This window comes from Elephantulus edwardii, unplaced genomic scaffold (genome assembly GCF_000299155.1).
Source record: "Elephantulus edwardii isolate Elephantulus edwardi_28Jun2011 unplaced genomic scaffold, EleEdw1.0 scaffold00052, whole genome shotgun sequence".
Lineage (NCBI taxonomy): Eukaryota > Metazoa > Chordata > Mammalia > Macroscelidea > Macroscelididae > Elephantulus > Elephantulus edwardii.
Genome location: NW_006399802.1, coordinates 3303807 through 3322435, shown reverse-complemented (window position 1 = coordinate 3322435; position 18629 = coordinate 3303807). Strand labels below are relative to the sequence as shown.

Sequence of the window (18629 nt, the reverse complement as noted above, 5' to 3'; positions counted from 1 at the left end):
TCTTCATGTGCTTGTTGGCCATCTGAATGTCTTCCTTGGTGAAGTGTCTGTTCATATCCTGTGCCCATTTTTCAATTGGATTATTCTGCAAGGTAGATTTTAACTGCCTGCTTTCTTGTCCTGTTCCCCACTGGGCTGTGGATAACATGTTCTGCACAGCTCAGCACAAGCCAGACATACTAATAAATGTTGTTGTTGACTGCCTTTGAGTGCAACACAACTCATAGTGACCCTATGAACAAAAGGCCTGAAGCCCCTCTACAACTATCGACATTTATCAAAGTTCATAGAGCTTCCAGACTCAAGTGGTTTATTAAGTAGATGCCAATCCTGCTTCAAAATAAATAACTAATAAATATCTGTGGAAAGAACAACTACATTTTTAGTGGTGATGTATTTTTTAAATTTTTTTTTGTCTTTTAACTGTGATTTTAACCACTGTTTACAGAAAGGTTGGTCTTTCATTCACTCACTGATGCACATTTTTCCTCCCTCCAACTCTCTTTACCTTCCCCCCATTCTCTGTGTAATGCATCTCTTGTTTCAGACCGCTATCATACGTAGAATGCCTATTTAGATAAAATCAAATAGACTTAATTTTAAATCACCACCTTTCTTAAGAAAAACATTTTGCCCATTGTTTCTCTCCCTCAGTTAAACTTGACCAAGGATTTTTACCCACTCTCAAGATTACACTTTTTCACAGCAAAGACGTCCTGGTATCCCTGCCTGGTATCAGGATCTTAAGCAGAAGTCAGGCCCTGGTCTAGTTCAACCCAGACCCTGACATCATGTCGCACCCACCAATGAGGCAGGAGTTGTGGTACTCGTCTGTCTGGGCCAGGTAGTCCAGGATCTTCTTGGTGATGCTGTCTGCACACTGGTCAGAGGTTTCATACATACAGTCAGGCTTAGTGACTGGGTGCTTCTCTTTGCGGTAGAAGTCCTGTAAGAGAAGAATGGACCTTCACCGTGGGAGTTCAGTCCACACTCCTCACGTGCCCCACCCTGTTCTCTTCTCCACCTTCCCCCCCCCATCTCTACCTCTTCTTTACTCATATTCCCAGGAGCCAACCCCACAGCCCACCTGCCTGCCTCCCTGATGGGCACAAAGCTCCTGGGATCAGAGGCTGGGCTTGTTCCTCTGGGCATGCCTGGTGTGTGACATACAGGTGGTATTCAAGGAATGTGTAATGACTGAGTAAGTGACAGAACAAATGAATTTTGTAGGATTACAAACATCACAAAGGATGGTCGGGGGTCAGGGTGTGTGTGTGGGGGGATTCTTTTATCTTTTTTTCTCATGTTTCCTTCTTGGCCACTGTTAGCAGAGTGCAGGAGGTAAAAGCAGCTGGTGAAGTGTGGCCAGCAATGGCTGGATGGGCGGCTGGCCCTCACCTCGATGATGGTCAACAGCTTATCATTGCTATTCCAGAGAAGGGTCAGGATGATTCCTCTAAAATGCCTGCAACAAAAGCAATTATGAGATATAATCTCACCCCAGCAACAATAGCAAAATTCAATAGTGCAGCAAACAACAAATGTTGAGGATGTTGTGGAGAGACTGGAACTCTTACTCACTACTGATAGGAATGTAAAATGGTACAGCCACTATCGAAAGCAGTCTGGCTCTTTCTCAAAAAGTTGCATATAGAAATACTATTTGACCCAACAATTTCACTACTGGGAATATATACTCTAAAGTACTCAAACAGATGTATGCTCACCCATGTTTATTGCTGTGTTATTCATACTAGCAAAGAGATGGGGGCAACCCAAGTGCCCATCAACAAAGGAATAGACATAAAAACTATGATGCATTCACACAATGGAATATTGTTATTGTTGTTGTTGTTGTTGTTACATGCTGTTGAGTCGCTTGTGACTCATAGCGACCCTATGTACAACAGCCCTAAACCCTGCTCTATCCTGTGCCAATCACACTGCCTCTGACACACCCATCCCGATTACCCGTCACTGAATCAATCCACCTCATGATGTCCTTCTCCAAGGACCTGTCCCTCCTTACAACATGTCCAAAGTATGCCAGACGAAGCCCCAGAATCCTTGCCTCCAAGGAGCAGCCTGGTTTAACCCTCTCCAGGATGAATTTGTTTGTTTTCATGGTACATTCAATGGAATATTACACAACATTAAAAAATAATGAACACATAAAACATTGTACACATGGGGGAGCCTGGAGTACATTGTGCTGCGTTAAATATCTCAGTCACAAAAGGATAATCACTGCATAACACCACTGTTATAAAATAGGACAGATATGAAGGGGGTTGGAGAGAGAATGAGAAAATAGTGGGTAGATAATGAATACTGCATTAAAACAGGTGAGCAGATGACATTCTATGTATAAAAAGCTGGAAATGAGGTGCATTGTGTGGGTAGGATAGGAGGGGAAGAAAATGTGAAACAATAAAAGAAAAACTAATTAAAAAATAATTACTTGGAGGGGAGCTCTGGTGGCCTAGTGGCAAGGAGTTGCAACTACAATCCCAGAGGCACACGGTTTGAATCCACCAGATGCTCTGCCGGGGAAGGAGGGACAATCTCCTCCTGTACCAGTCAGATCTGATTTGACGGTACACTCACACAAAAATAATAAAATAAAATAAAAAAAATAATTACTTGGAATGCGCATAAGATGAGAGAAACCAAGGGCCCGGGCTCCTCAGTGTGGACAGAATCAGACAAGTCCCCTACAAGCACTCAGCTGCATGGTCAGACTTAGAGTTGGACAGTTCATCTGAGGTCCGGGGATGGTCTTACCTAATATTTATATTTGTCACGTTTCATGTCTCTAAACATGTGTAACAAACCAAGGGCTGAACCCTCGCAAGTTTCCTTCCTCTGCTTTGGCTTCCCTTTGGCCCACCTGATCCTAAGCGTTTCAGCCTCATCACTCTCAGTCATTCTTCACTCTGGAGCCACAATCTTTGCACAAGTTAGTCCTTCTCCAGAAAACACCACGCACTTTCCTCTTGGTTAATGTTATTCTTTCTCAGACGCCGGCTGTGTCTTTGCCTTTTCTCGCTGTTCTGTGTCGCCCCAGTGACCTTTGGTTGATCTGTGTAACTGGCTTATTGCCCCTTCCATCTCACCCAGCTGGCTGTAAAGTCCACAAGGACACTCCAGCACATCCCCTGCGCCTGTCAGGGCCTCAGTACTTATTCAAAGTAGGAAAATATTTCCTATAGATAAAAATCAAATAGCCTCATGGCAACCAAATATTCTCATTGGAAACTTTACCTCCTAGGCATGTATCCCAGGACTTATTTAGCGGATCTATATAGCTGTTGTTGTTAGGTGCCATCAAGTTGAATGTGACTCTGATTAACCCTATGAACAACAGATCTGAACCGTGTCTTTTCCTGTGGCATCTTCACTATTTCTGACACACTCAAGCCCAATGCAGCAGTCGTCGTATCAGTCCATCTCGTTGAGAGTCTCCCTCTCTTTCACTGACCCTTCACCTTTCCAAGCATGGTGTCCCTCTCTAAGGAATAGCCTCTCCTAACAACACACCCAAAGTATGTGAGACAAAGCTTTATCATCCTTGCTTCCAAGGAGCACTCTGGCTGCACCTTCTTCAAGAAATATTTGTTTGTTCTTTCAGCAGTTTATGGGGTATTCCAACACCACAGCTCAAAGGCATGGGTTCTTCTTTTGTCATCCTTATTCAGTGTTCCAGTTCTCTGGGGAACAAGCTGTGACCAAAGGTTTTCTTACTTAGGGAGAGCTGGGGGGTGGGTGTCTCTGTAGGCCATAATAGTTTCCCAGTGTTTTTTTAATTTCTGAGGTTGAAATTCTCCTTGTCTGCTTGAAATGGAGCCATACTAAGTGAATGAGATTTTGTGTGTCATTATACTTGAAACAGAGGAAATGAGGATGGGTAGGGGATTGGCGTGAAAAAATTTACGAAAAGCCAATCTCAGAGGAGTGTGCTGGCACTTTGAAATGCTCAACTTAGAAAATGTGGTGAATGTGTCTATCACGCAACCAATCTAGGTGAAATGGCCTGAAACAAACTGACCTTGACCCTGAACTGTTTCCTTTCCCTTTCCTAGCTGTTCTCCCTTGATGCTTTTGCACCCCCTCCCTTCTTATTTTCTCCTTAGGTAAAGTCAAGTATAGGTGACCCCTCGACCAAAACAACAGGTTAAAATGGAGGTAAAGGAAAGGATGCTGGACACTTACTTAGCCAGAGGAGGTGGCTTCTCCCCAAGTACCTGGTGGAACTTATCCATCCGACTGTGTTTAGAGAACCGGGTGAAGCTGTAAGACCAAAGCAGGTCAGTGCACTGGAGACCGAGGACTGACAGCAAGCAGATGGGAACCTCAGGAGCCCCACCTGGGTCCTGAGGAATGGGTCCACCCACTAGTCCACCTGATTCTTTTCTGAGCCTGAGCATTTCAAGATACCGTCCTAGTCCTGGTGACTCTGACGGCACCTTTATTGGTAAAGGGACCATCAGCTGATGTAACCAAACCAAATCAACACCACTGATGGGTGGCTCAGAATCAGAAATGTGTAGAGACGCAGGCAAAGTGATATACAAGGCTGCAAAGTTAGCAAATAAAAATGGAACGCTTATCTCAGTGTGAATTTCAGATAAACGTATTCCCAAAGAGGAGTTCCTGGATGGTGAGAACAATGTGACTTCTAGCTCAAAGGTTGATGGTTCAAAACCACCCAGAGACGTCTTGGAAGACAGGCTTGGCATCTGCTTTTGGATGATGACAGCCTTGAAAACTCTCTGGCTTGAGTCAGAAACAACTTGCCTGTGGTGATCTCAATGTCCCAAATGCTGCCTGCGAGAAGGCCTGTATTTTATCTGATACCCCTAAAATTTTCCAGTCAGGCAGAAGTTTCTCTTACTGCCACTTTCACAAAACCATACACTAAACTTTGCTAATTATGGCGTGTAGAACATCCAGAAAGTTACTGCAACTTTGTTGATCCTGTTGCTCACCTTGTATGGAGAGTACAACCAGCTGGAGGCTTAGTTGTGTGTAAAGCAAACATACACTCAGAAAGCCATGAGCCTAAGGGCCCCATAGCAGCTAGAGAACAGAGCACCACCAGGACACCAAGTCGCAGGACTCCTGCAAGTTCCATCATGTCACCCAAGGAAAACTGGCCTCTTCTGTTCCTCTCCCTAACTCATGAGCATGTGGGAGTGTGACAGAGATTCAGATTATCAGCACCATCTGAAACTAGTAATCCCTAGACATGTTCTCAAGATGGGAGGATTGTGTGGAAGACCTCCTCACTTAGCAAGGATGAGCTCGAACTAACGCTGTGCCAGAGTCTGGGAGCTGGAACACAGTCACTGTGCTCTGAGTAGAGACTGGTAAAGCAGTGAAGCCCTCCTCTGGTCTCCACTGACGGGAAACAGATTTAGGGGCTGAGGCAAAGAGATCTAGGGTAGCTCCGATTGGGAAAAGGGTCCAGCCCAGCCCAGTGGTCCTACCTCCCTACTGAGGCGGCACTGACAACAGACAAGGTCTTCTTTGGGGTGCTGCCCTCCCACCGGCGGCCAGATGTTCTTTTTAAGTCTTTGAATGATGAGTGCACAGGATAAAAGACAGGAGGTGAGGATGGGAGGTGAGGATGGGCCCCATAGCACTGGGCCTCCTCCCCATAGGCTGCCCAGAGACCAAAAGCCCACTGACCCTTACTTATCTGTGACCGATCTTTTTCAGAGGAGTAGCCTTTTGATTCGGGATGTCTGAAACCAAATGAAGAGGCATGAGCTTTTGTGAAGTGACCACAAGGGCAATTCAGGCATGAGCACTGCACACCATCTTGGTTAGTCCTTAGCACCACATCAGGGAACCAAGATCCCACAAAATCAAACCCCTTTACCCAAAGAGCTGACATAGCAACCCAGGTGTGTTGGACCCCACAGATGCCCCTTGAAGGCTCAGGACCACAAGTCCAAAAGCACAGCTTCTCTGTGCGCCTGGACCACTCACTGCAGGATCCTCTTGACCACTTCTATCACCGGATCTTCAACCATAGACTTTCCCATGCGGCATGGCTGGGCAAAGGACTCGGGGGTGACCAGGTCCAATTTGGCATCTTCTTCAAGGACTTCTGATGATACCAAGATGTCACTCTCCACCTCTGTGTCAATAATGAGTTGGTCCTGTGGATCAGAAAAGACAAGAAGAGATTGTATGGACCTGTCCAGGGGACATGGGGGCAGACAGGCCTGGTAGCCATTCCAGACCTATCACATGTGAGTCATGTGGCTGGAGACATTGAGCCTCTGTTCCTCTGCTATGTGATGGCGATTACCCTTTCTCCCTTAAATTTTTGTTCATTCATTCATTCATTCATTCAAGGCAGTATGTATGCATGAGCGGCTCCAAAAATGTTTCCTGGATACAAGATTCTGTCTTGTGTTTTGGGCACACAGTGGTGAAGAACTCATTCATATTCTTTGTCCTTTTGGTCTCCAATCAAGGGAAGACACTTAACACATACTTATCCAGATAAATGTTCAACCAAAATTGGGGCCAGTTCCAGCATCTTCTAGGTGATTAGAGTGAGATAGACAGTCGCAGGTCTAAGAGGCCTCCAGGAGCCAGTGTGCGGCACTGTGTTGGCTTATTTGTTGCTGTGATACTGGAACTGATGTCATTGATATTTCAAATGCCAGCAAGATTACCCAGGTGGAGAGGGGTCAGGGACCTTCCAGGCTAGACAGACTAAGAAAGAAATAGGGCTGTTCACCCACTTCTGAAACAAGTAGCCTTTGAAAACCCTAGGAAGAGCACTAGGACATTGCTCAGTATAGGGCCAGAGTAGCCCCTCGGATTAGGAGGCACTCAAAATGCAACTTTGGAAGCAATGCCCTGTGAAAATAAAGTACACCTTGATGCACAGCATAGAGTGGGTCTTTCACCCAAAAAAGTATTCATTTGCTGATGTGGCATCTCAAAATGAGGAGAAACAGCTGCAAGTCTCTATTAATAACTGGAATGTCAGTGTTATTTCATTTCAGATGTGCAGGCTGGATTTTAGAAGAGGCCATGGTACTAGGGAGAGTATAGCTAATGTTAGATGGATCTTGGCAGAAAGCAGAGAATACCAGAAGAATGTCTATCTGTGCTTCATTGACTATGCAAAGGCTTTTGACTGTGTGGACCACAACAAGCTATGGCTGACTTTGAGAAGAATGAGAATCCCAGAACATTTGATTGTGCTAATGCGAAACCTATACTTGGACCAAGAGGCAGTCATCAGAACAGAGCAAGGAGACACTACATGATTCAAAATCAAGAAGGGGGTCCGTCAGGGATGTATTCTGTCTCCATATCTTTTCAATCTGTATGCAGAACAGATCATCCGAGATGCTGGGCTGTATGAGGAAGAATGTGGCATCAAGATTGGTGGAAGAATCATCAACAACCTGTGTTATGCAGATGACACAACCCTGCTTGTTGAAACTGAGGAGGACCTGAAGTGCTTTCTGCAGAAAGTCAAGGACTGCAGCCTTCAAGATAGATTGAAGCTCAATATCAAGAAAACAAAGATTCTCACCACTGGGCCAATTGGCAGCATCAGTATGGATGGTGAAGAGATTAAGATAGTTGACAGTTTTAGTTTGCTTGGTTCCACAATCAACACTCTTGGTAGCAGCAGCCAGGAAATCAAGAGACGAATTGCATTGGGAAAGTCAGCTATGAGGGACCTCTCATGAGTACTGAAGAGCAACGACGTCAGGCTGGAGACTCAGGTGCGCCGGATCCAGACTATAGTCTTTGCAATTATGTGCTATTCATCGGAGAGTTGGACAGTGAGTGAATAAGGATGATAGAAGGAGAATTGATGCTTTTGAGCTGTGATGCTGGAGAAAAGTGTTGAATATACCATGGACTGCTAAGAGAACAAACAGGTTTGTCCTGGAGAGGGTGAAGCCAGAATGCTCCTTGGAGTCAATAATTCTGAAGCTTCATCTGACATACTTTGGGCATGTTGCAAGAAGGGACTGGTCCTAGGAGAGGAACATCATGTTTGGGAGAGTGGAGGAATGGCGCAGAAGAGGAAGACCCTTGATGAGATGGATCAGTTCTGTGACTGGAGTGGTGGGAATGTGTGTGTTTGAGACTGCGAAGTTGGCACAGGATAGAATGGAGTTTAGGGCTCTTGTACATAGGGTCACTATGAGTAGCAAGTGACTCGATGGCACATAACAACAACATACCTATTACATCTATACACTGAAGGAGACAGACTGTGTCAACTTAAGGGGACTCACGTGGCATAGTCCGTAGTGAATTGTATTGTTAGACCAATGACTGTGAGGCTCCAGCAGTTCAAATCCACCAGTGGGACAAAGACGCAGTCTCCTCTGCATTGCGATTTACAGTCTTGGAAACTCAAGAGAGAGTCCCTATGAGTTAGAACTGATTCGTGGTCGTGAGGGAGTGGGCGTTTTGGGCTAAGGGATGTGAGGTTAATACCGAGATGCTAATGAAGCAGGATTCTTAGAAGCACATCTGTAAAGAAAGGTTCTCCCTTATCTGGTTCGGATGAAATACTATCCTGCACATATATGAACAGCCGTATCTAATGGAAAGGAGGTCTTCTCGGGAATGTGGCCTTGTGTATGTATGGACCCTGGAGACATTTCCCCCCAGTCTGCGCACATCTGACTAGGCAGCTTGTGGTCTCAAGACCTCTACTAACAGCCTGCCATACTGGTTGGCTTCCAGCTTATCACCATCCAAAGTCAGTCACCTTTGATCCTGCTTTTACAGGATGCATTTTGGATCCATCCGCGTCTGGAATCAGAAGCGTCCAAAGCCCGCTCTCTGTGACCCTGCTTCTCAACAAAAGCCTTTGGATGTATGTTTCCAAAGTTGGCAGCCTCCGAACCAGCAACCTCAGATCTGGCCTGCTTGCTGGTGATTTGTACACATTAGTGTCCCCGGACGCCACTATAAGCTCATGAGCCACATTTTGGAACTAAATCTCTCTCTGCACATAGACCCATATATAAGCTTCATTGGTTCTGGCTCTCTAAAGAACTCAGCAAGCCTAAGTCAAGGGGTTTGACCTTGATCGCGAGAGTAGAAGAGTAGCTCTGTGGGAGTGGCTTTTTCTAATTTTTTTACCTGTCTGGAGCTTGGGGAATAAAAAGACCATGGTGGAAGAGGGGGCTGGCAAGAAGGCACAGGTAACTTGGTGAGTCAGGGACGGAAAGGAAGGAAGGAAGCTGGGGGGAGGGAGTGAGTGAGGGCTCATGGATGCAGGTAGACAAAGGGGTGGGGGGCAGCTTGAGAGACAAGAGGGTAGGATGAGTTGAGGGCCAGGACATAAGAAGTCTCCTCAGAGCCCTATGCAGGTAAGTGGCTGCTCTTGGGTTAAAATTCAGGTCTGATTCTTCAGTCTTACATCATAAGGCCCCCCCCCCCCAGTAGACCTGAGGTTCACCAAGGGCCTATGAGTCCCCTCGTCTCTTTAGCATGCCAAAACCAGCAATATCAGAACCAAGACACAATAGCTCGAGTTCCCCTTCCCCAAGCCCCCTTCCCCCTTTCCATTTCTTACGGTATTGATCACTTGAGTCACAGACACGACTTCTGATGTGCAGTTGAGGTACCGGATCCTCTGGTTCACTTTGGTGATCCAACTTCGGACCAAGCTGAGGAGGGCACTTGTAGTCACTGCCTAATGAGAACACAGAGAAGATCACAGCCTGAAGAAAAGAGGGGGCACTCCAGGAACCTGGGCAAAGTTAGGGGTCAGGTCCCAGCTAGTTCCTCATCCATTCCCCCGAGGCCTCTCAATTGTAGGGTGAACTACTGGGCTGGCCCTCTCAGGAGCTGTACAGGCCCAACATATCCAGTGATGTGGCCGCTGGGAATTTCACCCTTGGTCTCACAGGTTCATTTCTAGGCACTGAAACCTGCTAGATTCACCGTCCTCGTCTAGAATATGCAGTCCTAAAACATGTCTTTCCAGTTAGAGTCTCTTCCAGCTTTAACAGTGCATGGGGTTGTTTTGTTCTGTTTTGTTTGGGGGAAGGGAAAACTGGCAAAGGCATTTAAGAATAAAACCACCACAGCTTTTATTTTATTTTTTAAATTTATGTGGCCATTTTCAGTACAAGGTCTGATAACACTGCCTACTCCTTCTCGGAGCAGTGTCTTTATAGACCATATCCCCCAAATGCACAGTGTGGACCCACAAAGACCAAATGTCCATCATATCTCTGATGTCTCCTAATCTCATGGTTTTAATTACTGCTCTGTAGGGGTGTTTCAAGTCCATCTCCTCTGTCAACACCAAACAGGCTGACATGCACAAGCTCATGTTGTCGCACGCATGGCTTGTCTGCACCCCACCTACACCCGGGAGCACCCTGGAGGGGACAAGGCAGAAAGATGAATAGCAAGGAAACCAGAGAAAAGAAAACATTTCTGTGTCGGGAGACAGGGCTTCCTCTAGGAGCTGAGTAATCAATCACATTAGATTAACCCTTTGTCCCCTGGTGCTCAGTGGATGGAGGCTCCTCATGGACCAGGAAAGTATAGAGACCTCCCTTCCCCTGCACATCCCACTAGAGTGTAAGGGATCTCAGTGGAGGGACAGGCACATAAACACAGTGAGACGTGTGATGTGATTAAGACTGCTCTCTGTTGACACAAGCATAACAGGGCCACCCATTGTCCATTCTATACTTTGTGGGTCATTTAAACATCTTTTTTAAAAAAAGCATCACTTTTCAAGAAGAAGTAACAAAGGGAAAAAGGAATGTCCTCCTTTCAGTGGCTGTTACAATAAAACCACAACTCAGACTCAGTGGTACAGAAGAAGAAAGACAGGGGTGAGGAAGAGGCATGAGGAAGAGTGGCTGGAATCCTGGCTCTCAGAGTGGAGTGCCAGGCTGAGCTGCTGAGGAAAGCCCGCTGAGGGCAGGAGGGTATGTGGCCCAGGGTCAGAGACAAGCAGGAGTGGCCAAAGGACAAATATACACATCCAGAGACCCAAAGTGCTGGTCAGAGGCGTGGTGGGCATTTACAAAGAACCTCACTTCTCCCAAACTTTGTTCCAATTCAGACTTGTCAGAGTTTATGCATAGAAAACAGAAGTGACCAGTGCGTGCGCTAAGATCCAACGAATCCAACAGGATGAAATTTATGCAGAGTTCAATTCTGACTATGATCTGCTCATGGGGGGAGGGGAGGGCCGTCAAATGAAGCCACACTCTAGGCTCTATGCTAGATAGACTCCACGTGCTTGCTTGGTGGCTGCAGAGGTGCGAGGTGGGGTGGTGTGTAGGAATGGGTGGCTGGTTTCTCACTGTTCCCTTAATTCCTGGGAAGCTTCCCAGGACCAAAGTTCTTTGCATACATCTTGAATGCAGATGTAAATTGGTTATGATTCCAGCATGAAGCATCTTTACTATGTACTGTTTGGAATCTACTGAACACTTACATTTTTCTCTTTTGAGCTGTTACAAATTTCTATCTTGCTTTTAAGTTGCTCCAGAGAAGAATTTAGTTCATCTGCTTGCAAATTGGATTTTGCCACCTAGGAGAGCACAGATTCCAGATGTTGTACCTAGAATACTTCTTTTAGGAAAAAGGTTCTGCAAAGTATGTTATTTGAGAAATGGATGAAGTATTGAGAAACAAAAAAAAAAAAGAAAAAACATGTATATTTTTCTAGAAACTAGATTGATAACCAAAATTGGGGGGAAAAAACCAGTGTGCTTTTTAAACTATATAAAAGAATTTTTGAGAATGGAAGCAAAGTTAATAACAATACTAGAGGCTTAAATGCCTCCTTCCTCTAGGAACACATACTCCTAGCCTCATGTTTCCAAGAAAGATGGCCGCGCTAGGGTTAATAACTGCTACAGGGGGCCAAAGTATGTCAGAGAAGGCTGGGTGTCTTGGGCCTGGTTTTTACAGGTTCATCGAAATTTCATCTGAAATCCCTCCTTCTCTGAAAGTTGGCTTAGAAAGGCAAACGTTGCAGGTTTTGAAGGGCGGGACTGTTCATGCCTACTGAGTGAAGGCAGATAATCAGTATCTGCATGCCTGGAAGGCAGGACAGGAAGAGTGGAACTGTTGATTAGAGAAAAAGCTATAGAAACACGCCAATTACTACTTCTAAAAGTCAAGTTGCTTATTATCTTAAATTTTTCTTTGGTGAAACCAGGTGGCAATCATGCCTTTTTGGGCTCAGCAACAGACATATTCCCCCCAAGCCTCCACTAGGAGGTGCTAATAATCTAGAAACAGAGTAGTTTCTGCTCTGCAATGACTTCATTTGTGGTTTTAAAAAAATTTTTCTTTTATATTTGTTTACTTACAAATATAAAGGTTCATATACATTATGTTTCACACTAGTCTTCATTCATATTGTGTTTTATACAATCATTCCCATTCATTTTGTTTTATAAAATTAATCACCATTGTACTACACCCACCATTACCCTGTCTTTTCAGGTCCCCGCCAGAGAGCTACAAGCAGAAGAAAGACTTTCTCAGCTTCCTGCAAGAACGAGAGCCAACCTGAGACCTCCCTGCACACAAACTGCTTAAGTTGGTGGCCCTGCTCTAGCACCACTCCAGAGACAAAGGAAGACATCAGTCTTTTTCTAAAAAATGTTTTAAACTTTTTACTATTTTTTGTGTGTATACCATCAAATCAGATCTGACTGGTACAGGAGAAAATTGTCCCTCCTTCTCCAGCAGAGCATCTGGTGGATTCAAACTGCTCACCTCTGAGATTGTGGTGCAGTTTCTTGTCTCTAGGCCACCAGAGCTCACCAGAAGACATTAGTCTTCGGGAGAGAAGACACAATCTCTGTAAGACTTTGACTTCTTTCGCTGACCACTCTGCTGTTTACTTTATGCTTTGATCTCATTTTACTTTGAGTTTATTTTTCCTTTGCCTTGCTATGCAATTGGGCCTCTTCTCCAGGGGAGTAATTTTGAGATTTTATTAGTGGGAATTTTAGGCCAAATATGAGAAATCCCTTGTTGTTGTTAATTGCCATTAAGTTGAGTACGACTCATAGTGACTCTATGAACAAAAAGTCCTGAAGCCTTTCCACAACTACCATTATTTCTCCAAGTTCATTGAGTTTCCAAAGGCATGTGGTTTAGGAAGTAGATACCACTCCAGCTTCCAAACCTGTTTTATAACATTGGGAGACCATAATGATATTTAATACCCCAATGAGCAAGGTTCAGCATCATAGCAAACCCAGATTACCTCAGTACAACAAGCTGACAAGGAATGATGTACAAAGTAGAAGAATGTTCCTCCAAATATAACACTAGTCTCACTTAGCAGTGGTTAAGTGTCGTCAAGTCGAATACAACTCATTGAGACCCTATGATCAAAAAACCCGAACTCTGTTCTCTAATTAACATCAGCTTAAAATACACCAGGCAATGTATGTATATCAAAGGACAACTCACTCACTAATTCATTGCCATCAAGTCTGAACTGACTCATAGCTGAACCTCCAGCGGGTTTTCAGAGGCTGTAAATCAAATGGGAGAATCAACTGGGAGAGGACTGCCCATCTTTCTCCTATGAAGTTGCCGGAGGATTTGAACCTTTGGGTTGGCAGTACAACTCCTTGCCACTAAGTCACTAGCACTCCCTCAAAGGACAAAGACGTAGATACATGTTATCACTTTGCTGAAAAACTCAGTGGTTATTAGCCAGCTTATCTGTGGAGTAAGTGGGTTTGGGTGTACAAAATTCTACAGAAATATAATGGCCTATTGGTTAAGAAGCTGTGCTGCAATCCTGAAGGCACCAGTTGCTCTGGAGGAGAAAGACGGGCAATCTTCCCCGGAGTGATTAAAAACTGCCTCTGAAAACCCACCAAGAGGTCAGCTATGGGTCAGTTCTGACTCAACGATACACAACAACAAACCATTTTGATGGTTACACAGCTAGATACACCCTATGGCCTCAATGCCTCCAATCTAGTCTAAAGATAAATACAAAGATGAATAGGACAAGGTAAGGTAAATTAGTGTGTTTCTTCCATTATCCAATCCAAGAACTAAACCAATTATTTGAAATATTGATGAAAACATGAACATGATTATTGAGTTGTGACACTTTGCACTGCAGGAAGAGAACATAATTTAGCAGCACTACCAGGAATACAAACAGAATAATCCATTTTAACAATTACATAGATGCTTCCCTGAGTAGCAGCGAGAATGTCCACAGACATTCCATTTTGAAAAATAACTTTTCTTATCTTACTTATTTCCATATTTCTTGGAATACATGAGCTGGCTTGTTTTATTTCTCTTTATTTCCAGCAAGTTGGAACAAACTCATAGCTGACCCTTTAGCACATTTTGGAGGCTGTAAATTGCACAGGAGGAGAATGCCATCTTTCTCTAGAGGAATGACTTGGGGATTTGAAACGCTAGAGAGCCGATATCTTCGGGTTAACAGTGAACTCCTCACAGATTATGTCACCAGGGATCCCTTAGATAGACAGATACTTACAACAACAATGGTGTTATATTAGAAGAAATATCATAGTTTAGAAAACTGTAGGAATAAAAAGTGCTAATTTTGTACACTTTACCTTTAATTTATATCTCTGTCTCTATCTAATCTCTCTCTATATTTATATCTATATGGTGGGCTAGTGACAAGAGGTGATTTGAGGCCACCAGCTGCTCCGGCAGGAGAATGATGGGCAATCTCCTCCCCTGTGATCAACTGCCTCTGAAAATCCATTGGAGGGTTACACACACACACACACACACACACACACGTGTGTGTGTGTGTATGTTGTTGTTGTTGTTAAGTGCTGTTGAGTCGCAGGTGACTCATAGCGACCCTATAAAGGAAAGTCCTCAACGCTTGGGTGCCTTTCATCCTCTCTCCAGGTTCATAGGGTTTCTGGAGGCAAGGTATTTCGGAAGTGGATGCCACTCCTGCTTCCAAGCTTGTTTTCATCAGGGAGCTCCACCCCACTCTCTGTCCACATTGGGTAACCAACCACTAACGCATTTGACACATCAGTGTCACAGTGTTCAGCCTCACAGCAAACACAAGTTACCACTGTACAGCAACTTGTACACCAGGGCTATACGACCTAGAGAATATGTCTTTCTCTCTCTCTCTGTCTCTCTCTCTCTCCCTCTCTACCTCTACCTGAACCTCTATCATTTCTATCTCTATCTCTATCTAGAGAGAGAAAGAGAAAGAGAGAGAGAGAGATCTAGTGTCTTAGTGGTAAGGAATTAAGCTTCCAATTCAAAGGTACGTGGTGGCTTGAATCCACCAGCTGCTTTGCAAGAGAAAGATGGACATCTCTCATCCCATGTGATATACTGCTGGAAAACCTGCTGAAAGGTCATCTAGGAGTCAGTTCTTATTCAATGATACACAACTATATGTGTGTGTGCGTGTGTGTACACACACACACACACACACATGCACACACACATATACCCACTGGAGGGTCAGCTATGAGTCACTTCTGACTCAACATCAAACAACAATAGATATAAAAGTATAAAATACAATATTAGCAAAGATTTCTTCCAGTTTAATTATAGATTGTTTCCTACCTTTTTTATTTCTTTAATATTTTCCACAATAAAAGTATATCTTATTTATCATCCTTTTATTTGTTAAAAGAGGAAACCACTGTATAAAACACATTCCCCAAGTATCAGCTCTTAGTGTGCCTGTAAAGGGACCTGGGACAGAACCAGCTAGAGGATAACTGGGGACATGCTCCTTAAACAACTGGTGGTCGTGTGCTGGATGCTTGACTCTGCTCCATGTAAGTGGCCCATCTAAGTTACTTCAAGGCTCCACTGTGAGGTACTTTACTTGTACCTCCATGTACAGAGGACTTAATACACATCAGGGACTATGCCACAAGCTTAAATATATTAATTAGCTCTTTAATTCATGCCATAATCCCCTCACTTGGTTTTTATTTCCATTTCACAGATGAGGAAATAGAGGTCTCTGAGAGAATGAAGATGCTTGCATGAGGCCACAGTACAGCTCTGGACCAGAATCCACACCTGTCTGACTCCAGAGCCTGAGATCCTAGTATAGCTCTCGCATTTGAGTGTCTGCCACTCCCAAAGACTGTATCTCATCTGTCCCAGCACCAAGGAGGTCCCTAGAAGAACCACCTTGACCTGATTCCGCTCCCCAGATGCACCCTGAGTTCTGTGCATCCCAGTACCACTCAGTTCTGGTACAGAATTCCCTTATTGAGATCACGATTCTTGCCACTTCACTTTCTTAGCCCTTTTCCTCTGGCACCATCCACCACCCATTAGCCTGACAGCTCTCCTCAAACACAGCTCAAATTTTATGGCTCCAAAGCCCTGACACTGCCACCACCCCAGGAGCCTGTACACCCCAGGCTCTGTTGAGCAGCCCAACTCCAGCCTCACCACGCCCCATGTGCTCTCCTCCTGGCTCCAGCCCCTCTGGATTGCCTTCATAATCCCTCCAGGATACTCTGCTTCTCTCCCCTGCCAGATGGCCCCCACCTCTCCCTTAAGCCTTTTGAGATAACACTCTCCTTGCTTTGGTTCAAGCCTCTCCTCTCACTCATCACTCATGATTCCCCTTTTGTGTCCATGGTAATCTTTGGCCTCAAGTCCAAGCTTCACCATTTAAGAGTTTAGTGTTCTGTCCAACTCACTTAATGATCCTTTGCCTCACTGTATCTCTAAAAACAGATAGAAACAATACTGACCTCAGAGAGTCCTTGTGTAGACTGAAATAACGAATCAAAACATGCTGCTGGGCTTGACGCATAGCCTAGTGTGACTCAGGGAACAGCAGTGGTTGTTTTGGTTCCATTTCTATCTTTCCAGCTCATGTGTAAATGCCTCGGAGTGGAGGTCATGCCTATACACCCAGCAGCCCTCCAGGCAGCGCTTGTCATGCAAGTCGAGTTAAATAAACATTCATATTTGAGGAACAAATCCATCCTACCTCGCTCTTTATGTTTACTTGCAGATTTGTCAGTATCCGATGGATTTTCTCTAGGAAAATGAGGTCCATTGACAGATTATGAAATTTACTTTCAAACTTATTGAAGATCTCATGGGCCTGTATTGGGTGAAAAAGCATAGAAGAGGAGGGCCTAATTTAGAACTTAATTTTAAGACTTTGGAAATGGAGGTGGGAAGGCTAACCTGATAGACGAAAGGAAGAGGCTGACCCTTGCATTTAACATTGAAAAGGTGGCCGACTATCTTGTAGCCCAACATCTTGGGATCCTGGTGACCTAGGGATCGCACCTGGTCCAGGTACTTGCTCTCCATCTTTTCCATTTTGATCATGATTAGACTTTCAACAGATTCTATCCGGGCTGCTTCCTTCTCCAGTCTATTAGACAGGGAGCTGACTTCTTCCTCAGAAAAGTTGCCTCCCTCTGAAAACAACCTGCAAAGTATTTAGAAGAAATAATAGCCACTACCAAGAACCTGAGAGTCTCTACCAAATGCTGAGGCTGTCAAGGTTTTAGACTGAAAAATACAGTATCACAGAAAACTGAATCCAGATAAGCTTCAGTCAGGAGCAAAAATCCAAAGAAGATGTAGACTTTCCATTTCTGCCTGTTTGTCAGATCAGATACTCTGTTAGACCCGACTGGAGAAAATACAAAGTTGGAGAGCATTAAAAATAAAAACCTTTTTCTCTGGGCTGAATAAAGGCGAGAATTCTGCAGAGACCCAGATGAGCAAGGCGTCCTTTGGAATGTAAGTACTACAAAGCTAGACTTTGCCTTGGAGACTTCTTAAGCTTCAGCCTTGATGACAGCACAAGGAGAGAAACAGCATAAGGCTGGAGAAGCCCAGAGGACTATGCTTTTAGTTTGAGGATGAAATAGAAATAGACCACACCAGAGACCAGGATGCTGGACTTTCTAGATCTGAAGATAAGCAAGGTCAGAAATTTCTCCTCCTGAGAATTTATAACTGCAAACTGTTCTTTGAACACACAGCAAACTGAATTCATAGTCTCTTGCATGATCTGAACAAGAACAAGATGAGAATGTGAAATGGTCCGGAGTAGGTAATGTCCCCAAATGCCTAGCACATGCAAGTAAGAATCCTGTCCAGAGGAAATCAACATCAGCCTACCCCCCAAAGAATCACAAGCAGCTCACTGAGGGAGTTGAAGGTGCACAGGGAAATAAAATGCCATGAGTTTAAGTCAGCAGAATAGACCGGAGAAATACACCACTGAGATATTGGAACTACCAGGTGTAGACAATACAACCACTAAGATTAAAATTCTTGAAGAAATAAAACTGAGCTTGAAAATACAAGCAGAGTAAGAAGTTTTAAGAAAGAATCATTATAACTAGAAGTGAAACCTGTAAAGATTAAAAATACTCATCAGGGGTTTAAACACAGCTAAAGAGCTAGTCTATGAATAGGAAGGACAACCTGAAGAAAAGAGCTAGAATGAGGCTAACGTATGAGAGCATGATGCAGTCACAGTGCAGATTACCCAAGCAGCAAGGTACGCAGAAGCTTACTTATGTTCCGTGCTAATCTGTACTGAATGCTGTTTACTTTGCTATCTTGCTTACTAGGCACTGTGTCCT

The 18629-nt window shown here is 44.4% G+C and overlaps 1 protein-coding gene across 1 annotated transcript in view; it reads right to left on the bottom strand.

Annotated features, from left to right (window-relative positions):
• Positions 1-18629, bottom strand: part of CCDC180 (coiled-coil domain containing 180) — a 59513-nt gene that overhangs the window by 9854 nt on the left and 31030 nt on the right. The window contains exons 22-30 of the mRNA XM_006886961.1: positions 17314-17458; positions 17006-17122; positions 11471-11566; positions 9581-9700; positions 5995-6167; positions 5698-5747; positions 4213-4330; positions 1399-1465; positions 805-946 (exon numbers count right to left, since the gene is read on the bottom strand). Of these exons, the coding sequence (XP_006887023.1) occupies positions 805-946; positions 1399-1465; positions 4213-4330; positions 5698-5747; positions 5995-6167; positions 9581-9700; positions 11471-11566; positions 17006-17122; positions 17314-17458 (1028 nt within the window). The remainder of the gene's footprint in view (positions 1-804; positions 947-1398; positions 1466-4212; positions 4331-5697; positions 5748-5994; positions 6168-9580; positions 9701-11470; positions 11567-17005; positions 17123-17313; positions 17459-18629) is intronic.